This window comes from Gymnogyps californianus, chromosome 1, assembly GCF_018139145.2.
Source record: "Gymnogyps californianus isolate 813 chromosome 1, ASM1813914v2, whole genome shotgun sequence".
Lineage (NCBI taxonomy): Eukaryota > Metazoa > Chordata > Aves > Accipitriformes > Cathartidae > Gymnogyps > Gymnogyps californianus.
In genome coordinates this window covers 125,534,224-125,544,440 of record NC_059471.1, presented here as the reverse complement: position 1 = coordinate 125,544,440, position 10,217 = coordinate 125,534,224, and the positions used below count along the sequence as shown (strand labels likewise).

Sequence of the window (10,217 nt, the reverse complement as noted above, 5' to 3'; positions counted from 1 at the left end):
GTATTTTAACAAAGTGGAAAAATCTTTTGCTGCTAACCTTGGCAATAGCCTGAACACAACTACTTCTAAGTGAGTAAGAATCTGAAGAGTTTTGTTCTGATAGAGAAGAGTTATTTTAAGTCAAAACTGCTTGTAGATGAAGTGACAAACCCTGAGTATGTTTCACATATTGGCAAGAATATGGTGAGTCTCTCCTACTGTCTGACCTTCATAGGAACAGAATACAACACCAAAGGGCAACATAAACCCTAGCGACACTCTGGTGATTCTTATGTCTTTGCCATCTCCCCTTGGGTTCCCTTCCTTTAAGGGCACGATTACTTAGCCTCATGTGCTATGCAGTCAAGTGAAGATCTGTTCTTCTCTCTTACTGAATAAAAGGCTGTGGAGCTGGAATTACAGCGGGGGAGGGGGGAGAGAAAAAAATCCATTTAAGTTTACCAGCTATCTATTGGTAGTTTCCTAAATTTCCTACTTTTAAGTGGTTGTGCTTACAACAGTCAGCTAAAAGGTTCCAGTTAGCTAGTATGCAAGTTGAAAAACTAATATTCAGCATACCCAATTCTAGTGTTCTTCTAGAGGAACTGCTAGAGAGTCAGGATGCCACAATCCTGCACAAGCTAGTCAAGGAATAAGCAAAAGGCTTTTACTCCTTCTAATCTGAAGTATTCAAAAAAAGAACCCCAGAAGTCAAATTCCATTATGTTGACTGCTGATGAGCCTGGAATGATGATCTGAATTAACATAACTTTCCTGGAGAGGGGAAGGAGAAATAATGTATGCTATACTCGTAGCGTTTTCCAGGAACACCCAGAGATGTTAAAACTAAAAAAATATTGGAATGTAAAAGGCGTTAGGGTTGCATTTCAATTGCCCTTATACAAAGGAATTCTGTAAACATTATCAAAGTCCTAATAAAAGACTAACATGGGTCCTTTGACATGTAAATTAGGTTTGAACCTACTCCCTGATAAAAAAAAAAGACACACAACAGTTTAGATACTTGTTGTAGATCAGTCAGGGAAAAGAATTACCAGTATTCTTTAATTCCTGGTCTCTCTTGGGCATTAACTAATTTTTCCTTTCAAGAAACGTAATAGTCAACCTAGTTATTTCAACACTAACTTCCAAATCCTAGGGGGGAAAAAAGGCACCAGGACATAGGACTTGAACATCATCCTGTATAATTGCTTCATCCCAACATCAGTGCCATGTTTTCAAGGCAGCATTTTCCACTCAAATGCCTTTGTAACAGTAACTCTAGCCAGCTGGAATCCACAGAAAGCCTGTTAAAATCTCCCTTTCATACCATCCTTAAAAGGGAATATTTTTTTTTTAGAGGATCCTAACAGCAAGATGGTACTGTGCTTTATAAATTATTAGAAGGACACTTAGTTTAAGATTTTGTATTAACTCAGTTTCTAGTAACTTTCTGGAAGCCATAGAATTATTTGGCTTCACTGTGGGCTTATGCTTTGTTGCCAAGTAGACCTAGGTTTTTCCTACATTAAAATTTTTTGATACAAGTCAGGGATACACTTGCCATGCAAACACAATGCTGTTAAATGACTAAACTCTTGGTAGATGGAGGAAGACAGGCTTCAGTTCATGCTAAAGTCCACTGGATAATCATCTTCATAGACACTGACTCCAGCAAGACAGTTTGGTAAGAGGAAAGGTGAAAGCAGTTAAACAGTATCTCACACAGCAGAGGCAGGAATCTGCGCTCAGATATTAAACAACTGACCACTGCAATGGTTTGGGAGTAAATGATTATACATAGCTCAGAAGATAAAGAGAATGTAGAGTGGCCTTGGAATTTGGAAACCGACTGTTCAGCATTTGTTTGGAGCTGGCAGTTAGATTGTTACACGCTTTCTTTGCTTAGACAGGCAATAGAAAATTGTACTTTCTCCTCAAAGCAGTTCACTAGTGCGTGCAAGAGCTTTAGGAGAAACGAAACTGATCCCACTTGCAAAAAGAAGAAATGTTGGAGTTTTAACTTACTTACAAGTTTAGAAGAAAATGTCTTCTCCCTAGCCCAGACTGCTTAAACAATAGCCCACTTCCACCTTATCAACAGTTTGTCCTTTGAGAAAGGACATACATAAATTCTCTCTTTGCTTACCTATCATGCCTTCAGCTTTGCACTGCTCCTATGCTACAGCCGGGGAAGAAAAGAAGCACCTTGCTTCACGTGAAAAATTTCAGTTTCCTACCTTGTATGTATTGCCATTAGCTGTAGGCAAGGCAAAGAACTCAGGTTCCTAGCAGCTGAAAAATTCTATTAACCTTATTTTGCCAGTGCTTTTCCTACGGGAACAAGTTTTTACAGATGAAAATGTCCCTTTCATCTATTTTAAGGAAACACTGCCAGTCTAGACCGAAAATTAAATACTTCATTAAAGATGCAAACATTTCATACTTACTCCAAAACAGTCTTTTCATTTAGAATTAAATCTTTTAGAAGTCTCATAAACCTAAAATTTTGCAAGAGAGGCAGGAAAAGAAAGAACACCAATATTCCATTATCCAAGGCAAACAGTGCAAAGATTAAGTGACATAAGGCTATTTAAAAAAACCCAAGTTGTCAGTAAGAAATCAGTTGGCAACTGATTTCTTTTTCTTGACAAAGAAATCCTCTAGACTGGCATAGTCCCAGCAGAGTTGAGGTCTCCATTTTACAGACTTCACGTATTACTTTGTTACTTTTGCAAAACCAAACAAATACATGATTTTACATAAGAATTATCATAAATTCTGGATCTCTGCCCAGTTCTTCTGCCAGACTGAACTTCATTTGATCACGAGCACCCTGTCCTACAGACACCATTGCTTACAAAACCAAGCAATTGCATACACCGGATTTAACACAAGGAGCTTCTAACAACAAGCTGAAAGGCACATGTTTAAGACAGAAGTAGGAAAAGACATACACAGTGATCTTAACATAGTTCTGCTATACTTCCTAGAACTTCGTGAAACATCCAGTATTCCTGTTAGGACAGACAGACCGAAACACATTTCTTCACAGCATCCCTACAGGCAGGAGAAAGAAAAAAAATAAAAAAAGAGTCACCTCAGTTATGCTGCTTGATGAGACTCATTCCATGCTGCTATCACACTGATGACTTTAAAGATCAGCTGACCATGTATTAATTGCGCTTACATAATTTGCATGACTACATGAATGCATCAGAGACAAGCGGGTCTGCTCACAGTCCACCTGCCCAACTACAATGGAAATGACACTGTAAGCCTGTATTGAGGCGGTGCACTGAAGAAGGGTGGGGCTGATGGAGCAGGAGAGAGACCTGTGTGCTCAAACACAGAATAGTGCTCATGGGGGAGAACAGGGGAAAAAAGGTACACAGAAGAATACACTTGCCTGGTAGCATTTTGGACCAACATTTAGGCATTCCAAAGGCAAGCCTTAAGTTTAGCATGTGGTCAGCACACTTACATATTTTTATAGGAAGTCCTCTCATTTTGTTATATTTGTGTTCTCCCGCTAGAGAAGATGCTTAGTTTCATTTTCAGGTTTAACTACACATATTTCCTCGCCCTAAAACACCACCATGGAAAAACTTCTAAAGCTATACATTACAATGCTTCTGTAAACTAATCTTCTGTATCATTAAACCTCAAAATGACAAAAAGTAAGGAAGTAGGGAAGCTTACCTTGCAAATGGTATGAAGGAAATGCTGTACCTAAGAAGAAAGATTTTTAAAGTTACTCTTCGTGTCAGATTTTATTAGAGTCACAAACAAGAAGAACAACACCTCTGATGTTCTAAACAGGTAACTACAAGATACACAACCAAAATGCAGCTTTGAGTTTGTGAGCAAGAGGAATAAGTATCCTTGCAAGTCACCTTAGCCCAGTCGGGTTGTGAAACACTATGGCAAAATCAGGGGGCATATTGTAGAAGCATTTTAAACACCCAATATTCTTCATGCTCCAACACCTACAGGCAGGTAAGATTAGTCTTGAGGGCTGGCTAGATGTTCATATCAGTTTCTGTACTACTTCCGTGATGTTACACAGAGCATATGTTAACTTAAAGAACACTGACACTTAATTTGATTGGCATATCTGGGTCTTTTAACAAGACCGATTCAGGAGACTGTAAAAGAGGAATACCAGACAGTAAGCAACAAATTGATTTAAAAGGGAAAGAAAAAAAAAGTTTTACTTCAAGCGCATCGAAATTAAACACGTTCAAAGGAACTCCCCCCACAAATGGAGCCCTAAGCTCCATCTCCAAAGCCTCTGAAGTGGTGTGAGACACCAAGAAGTGGGAACAACTCAGCTCCTCATTGACGCACTGTCTTGCATCTAGGGGAACGGTGAGGTAAAAATTCTCCTTCCCTCTAACTCATGCAAGGTCAAAATCCACTCACAATTCAGCTGCTGATGTTAGGTGCAATAGAAAATAGAGCGTGTGGGGAAGAAATCACTTACCATGCCAAGGCAAAAAACTGTAAGATGCAGAAAAGGAGCGCGAGTCCTTCCTTACGCCACTGAAGGAGAGAAGGGGGAAGCGGGGAAGAAACACCGCAGACAGAGACAACAGTGTAAGAATCTTATTTTTAAAATATACTCCAGTTATATATACATATAGAACTCAAGTACTCACCCAGAAAGCAGAACACAGTGTTAGTATGAGACACAACTAGAAGAAAACAAAAAATTTCTGTTAAACATAGAAACAACTCCAGTTTTTATAGATATTGTAACACCATAATGGGTTCCTTCACAGAGACAGAAACAGATTACATCATTTCATAGTTTTATCCAATCGTGCATAAGAGTTCCCCTTATTTAAAATGCTCTCACTATTATATTTCTGAAGTGAATTAAAGCAATGAGGAAATACCAGCCTGATATCTCCAGAAAATAATTTTATGGCTGCAAAGGAACAAGAGGAAGAGGTTCCTACAGCTCTTTTGCAACATCAGCAGGTCCCTACTTCATCCCACACACTTCTCGGTGTCATAGGTATACACCACACTTCATTGTTTTGCATACGTAAGACTTTTCAGTTACAACTCTAGTCTTTCTGCTTCTGTACATGCCACATTTCCTGTTGATCCTCAAGGTTACCATGGGGTTGAAGTTATGTCATTACTTAATTCTTACCAATTAAAACTACAATACACTTTCAAGAACTTTCCGCTACTGCTTAGTAGCTCTCCTGTTTTTCTTTTTTCAGAGTTGCACTGTGTCTTTACTACAGTTAAAATCTTGGGGGGGTAGTAGGCCATTTTGGATTATTTTCTGTTTTAACCCTCAGTTTTAACAGGAGCTTCCTTTCAGTTCAAGTTTTCATTTTCCATTTAAGACGACAGCTCATTTAGCTATGACAGATACTGATACTTGATCTTCCTTCATTAACATCTAACAGCCTTTTGATACACATGTACCACTGTGCTACTAGAGATTATAATGTGCATTTTTCTGCTTGGGGCGGGGGGAGGGCGGGAAGAGATTTAGTACTGCATATTCAAGACAGTAACACATGCATTGCCAGAGAAATCATACACTTCACCTCAACCACGATCATTGATATTAAATGTAGTTTTTCCAATGGTATTAAGGTGGTGATTTGTATATTGATCTAAATACTACATCTAACAACTGGCAGTATTCCAGTGAACAACATTCCAGGCATTCTCCTGACTCCAGGCATCCTAAATGCATACAAAACAAACACACCATGCAGTAGTCTTCTTGCCTGCTGCTGATCTGCAAGCATACACAGTCAATTTCTCAAGCTCTATCAGTTGCCTGCAGCCTCTCTGGATGTTTAAAGAGAAAACAGGAAGCGCTGATGCCAAGCGAACGCTCTGAAGACATTCACACTGAAAATGGGAGGACAGTTTCATGCAACTTAAACCACCTTCTAGACTTCAGACTCTCCAAGAAAAAACGGGAAAGTTGAAGAGACAAAAGAGCACACGCACTTTAAACAAGAGAGAGTCTGAAAATTAGCAGCAATTTTCACACCACCCCCCCCAGTAGAAGGTTGGCCACAATTCCCATCTTCTGAAGATAAAAATAATTCCAAGGGCTGACTTCAGTTGAATGTTGAATTTGCGATTTCATTGTGTCATACAATTTTCAAAACCTGAAGCTATCACCCAGGTGGAATGATTTCTGTATTTTTAATGCAAGATGGGCATAGAGATTCCCCAGTTGCTTTGTCAGGAAATGATGATTTTATCAAGGTAGAAACACCTACACAGCTCTTTAAAGCAAATCAGATAGAATATAAAAAGAGAAAACTATGCAAAATAGAATGTATAACAACTTCCATAGCATAATTTTTTAAAAACTAGTTTCCCATCTTTCATCTTTTAAGCAACATGAAAATATGATGTTCTGACCTCAAGCACCCTAAAAAAAGCACGTGCATGGTTCACACAGGCCAGCCACAGACCCTGAACGCTCATTTAGCATAACAACCTGGCTTCAGCTCAGTCTTTCATAATAGGAAGGTGGTTTCTGGTGCTACTCATACCTTTCCACTATAGCAGAAGTGCAGGATGTTTGATGTTGTAAGAAAAAAAACCATAAAAACAAAACCAAAAAACCACCCACAAGCACATCTTGAGAGGTACTTAGATCAATGTATACAAAAGGACTTTACAATGAAAATTGTCTACAGGTTAGCATGAGTTAAACTCATTCCTTTGATACTTACTAGCATAACAATAGTAGCAATCAAACGTGTAGGCTCAAACATCCTTTTCAATTGTTTCATTGGTCCCATAAGAAAAAGAGTGCTGTGAAAAACAAAACAAGATGAACATAGAGGTAGAAAGGCAAAAGTGAAGCTAGGTAAGGTTCCTCATTAAGGGGAATTATTTTGTTAAATTGTCTGCTGTCATATGGGGCATCAATACACTATGCTGTTATAGTAATCAGTGCTGCGTAACAAAAGAAACAGGATATACAATGAGACAAAATCCGTTCCTGCTTTTCTTTGTGCAAGGTATTTATTCTATAATTTTATTCACACTTGTTCAGTTACAATTAACATGAGCAGAACTATCAAGCTAGAAGCATAGGTCAAGGTCAGCTTCAATTAGTTCATTCTTGACAGACGCTTTTTTAACCTGCTGTCCTGGTTTCGGCTGGGACAGAGTTAATTTTCTTCCTAGTAGCTGGTACAGTGTGTTTTGGATTTAGTGTGAGAATAATGTTGATAACACACTGATGTTTTAGTTGTTGCTAAGTAGTGCTTATTCTAAGTTAAGGATTTTTCTGTTTCCCATGCTCTGCCAGCAAGCAGGTGTACAAGAAGCTGGGAGGGAGCATAGCCAGGACGGCTGACCTGAACTAGCCAAAGGGATATTCCATACCATAGAACGTCATGCTCAGTATATAAACAGGGGGGAGTTGGCCGGGAGGGGCAGATCACTGCTCAGGCATCAGTCAGCAGGTGGTAAGCAATTGCATTGTGCATCACTTTTCTTGTGTTTTATTTCTCTTTTTTTTTGTTATATTCCTTTTCATTACAACTATTATTTTATTATTATTATTGTTAGTATTTTATTTTACTTTAGTGACTAAACTGTTCTTATCTCAACCCACAAGTTTTACTTTTTTTCCCCGATCCTCCTCCCCATCCCACTGGGAGGGGGGAGGAGTGAGGGAGCAGCCGTGTGGTACTTAGTTGCTGGCTGGGGTTAAACCACCACAGCTGCTCTTCAAAAACACCAGCCACAGAGGCTCTGCATGGATTGTAAGGTAATCCAGCTCAATTCCTCTACATAAAGGGCTGTTTTCAGGCCCGGATCCATTCTCTGATCCCTTACCAGATCTGCAGCCCTCATTTAGAGCCCTGGTGATTGATACTGCATGAATTATACAAGGTGAAAGTTTTATCTAAGGTGGTATTTCTGCCTCATATACTATATTATTCTGCCTCATTACTATATTATTTCCAATTCTGTTCCTTGTGCTTCCTAACATCTTGTTAAGTTTCCTCAATCACAGAAGGTTGTGTCTGTCACAAAGTCAGTGGGGCTATGCTTCAGGAACCTCAATGGCCATGAAAGCTTACCAAACAGGCCTACCCTGACAGACAGACTGCCCCCAATATATTCACCAAAACACACAGAACATTACCAAATGCAAAATGGCAAAGAATTATTTTTATCTTGAGGGGAGAAAAACCAACAAAAATCAAAAAACCTCAATGCTCAAAGCATGAGTTTGATTTTTCTTTACTGATGAGTAACTTTTACCTTGAATGCATTGCTAATACCAATAAACAAAATAAAAGTTTTCTTTACCATTTCAGGGCACTACTGGGGAAACGCTGTTCTTTAAAATTCAGCAACAAGAGAATGATCTACATAAGCAAATCTTCTCACACAAATGCAACAGTTTCTACCAGTTATGCACCTTCACCTATCATTCTGCTTTAGTTTCTCATCTTTATTAGGGAACTAATATATAAAGATTGTTACCTCCCAATAGATGCAATATTCCCCAGTGTATAAAACACTGCAAAGAGCATCAGCCCTTTCTTTGGTACCCATAGCAGACAACTACCCTAAAAAGGAACATTTAGAGAGAGAGAGGGGGAAAAAAATTAATATTGTTTTTAAATTGCAAAAGAAATATATCCAAGAAATGTTACAACACAAAACAAGTCTTAGAAAAACTTAAACCCGAACTACAGAATCACACACACACAAAAGTAAATTGCATTTATTGGCATTCTTGTTAAGAGTTACTGCATTGCATCTAATTGGAACTGAGTCCGACAGACGTCTTCCCAGAGACTCAAAAAAAAAAAAAAATCAAGCAACAGCATACAGCAAGGCTGTAATTATTTGGGCTCCTGAAACTCAAATATCAGGGAGATCTGGCAAAAAGTCCTTACCAAGAGAGAGCACAGGCATCCTATTGCAAAACAAGCAATGAAGCCTTTCACTCTGGTGCCCCAACCTAATGAAGTTGCATCAATAACCTAGAAACGAGGAGAAAAAGAAGATTGCAAGTTATTATTTACTAATAGGTCTTGCCACATATCAAGCGTATAGATTTCCTCTAAGATGCTAAACTGTGTCCTAGCACAAAAGGGAGCCTCAGTTTTTAAGCACCCTCTTCAATCGCCCCTAGGAAGCGCGGGTGCTGCTAAGGGACAGCCCCGTTAGGGAGCGGCGACGGGGAGTTCCTGCAGGAGGGCGCACTGCCTCCCGCCGGCGTGTACCCACGCGGGACTGCCTACCCCCGCCACGCTCGCCGGCACTGCCGGGACCGGCAACTTTTTCACTTTCGCTGTTCCGCCAGCTCTCCAAACAAACAGGCGGGGGCTTGTTCGTTTGAGTGGTTCTGTTCCCTGCCCACACCAAGCAAGCGCACGGGCACATTCTCGTTCCCCCGCTTTATTTTCGGGCTCGCTGCAACCAGTCTTCCCGTGCCCGGCCGGCCCAGGTTTATCCAGGAGACCGAGTCACCCTCTCTCACAAAAACCAGAAGCCAGGGCCCCTTTCCCAGGCAGCGGCACCCCCGGCAGCGGCTGCTCGCGGGGTACAACACGGCGGATTTTAAGTGCAAGTGAAAGGTCCAGACGCCGGCTCCAGACGAACCGCCGTCTCCGGCAGCCCCCGGCCGGCTACCGCCCCGGGGAGCCGGAGGCCCAACGACGGGCTGAGGCGGCACAGGCCAGTCCCGCCGACCGACCGACCGACCCGCGCCGAGGGGCCGCGGCGGCGCTGAGGGGCGGCCCAGGGTTCCCCTGCCCCCGCCGCTGCGCTCCCGCCAACCGCCGCTCGCTGCCCGGGCCCCGGCACTCAGCCCCCCCCCCGCCCCCCGGAAGGGAGGCAGGTGCAGGGGGAAGCGGAGCGTTACCTCGGCCAGGCCGCTTGGCTCCTCCGCATCGCGGCCGCTCAGCACCCGCTTGAGCTTGTCCATGCCGCCCGCCTCGGCCCGCTCCCGAGCGGCTCTGCCCCACGCACGGCCGGACTGCCCTTCCCCTCCTCAGGGACTACCAGCTCCGGCATGCACCGCGCCGCCGCGGGCTACCTGCACGCCGCAGGTAGATGAAGGCCGGCGGCGACGGCGCGGAGGCTGCCGGGGGATGTAGTCCGCCGGGCGGGGAAGGCGGGACCGCATCCCGCGGTGAGGGGGAGAAACGCCTCCCGGACTTGACGAGCGGCGAAGCGCCGGTGAGTCCGCCTGGGGCAGCGGGGCCCGG

General features: G+C 42.4%; 1 protein-coding gene across 1 annotated transcript; it reads right to left on the bottom strand.

Moving 5' to 3' along the window:
• Positions 1 to 2,765: 2,765 nt before the first annotated feature.
• On the bottom strand, positions 2,766 to 9,954 carry SFT2D2 (SFT2 domain containing 2). Its single transcript, XM_050915142.1, has 8 exons — positions 9,872 to 9,954; positions 8,901 to 8,987; positions 8,482 to 8,567; positions 6,708 to 6,789; positions 4,641 to 4,676; positions 4,466 to 4,524; positions 3,682 to 3,711; positions 2,766 to 3,039 (listed from the first exon to the last, which is right to left on the bottom strand). Exons 1-8 carry the CDS (start codon positions 9,932 to 9,934, stop codon positions 3,000 to 3,002), a joined length of 483 nt encoding a protein of 160 aa, XP_050771099.1. The 5' UTR covers positions 9,935 to 9,954; the 3' UTR covers positions 2,766 to 2,999.
• Positions 9,955 to 10,217: the final 263 nt, after the last annotated feature.

Excerpts from the sequence above, each read along its gene's own strand:
- SFT2D2 (XM_050915142.1), bottom strand. The coding sequence starts at position 9,934 with ATGGACAAGCTCAAGCGGGTGCTGAGCGGCCGCGATGCGGAGGAGCCA. Across the intron at positions 6,790-8,481 it reads AATATTGCATCTATTGGGAG|CACTCTTTTTCTTATGGGAC; the intron begins GTAACAATCTTT and ends TGTTTTTCACAG. Across the intron at positions 4,525-4,640 it reads CACTGTGTTCTGCTTTCTGG|TGGCGTAAGGAAGGACTCGC; the intron begins GTGAGTACTTGA and ends TCTCTCCTTCAG.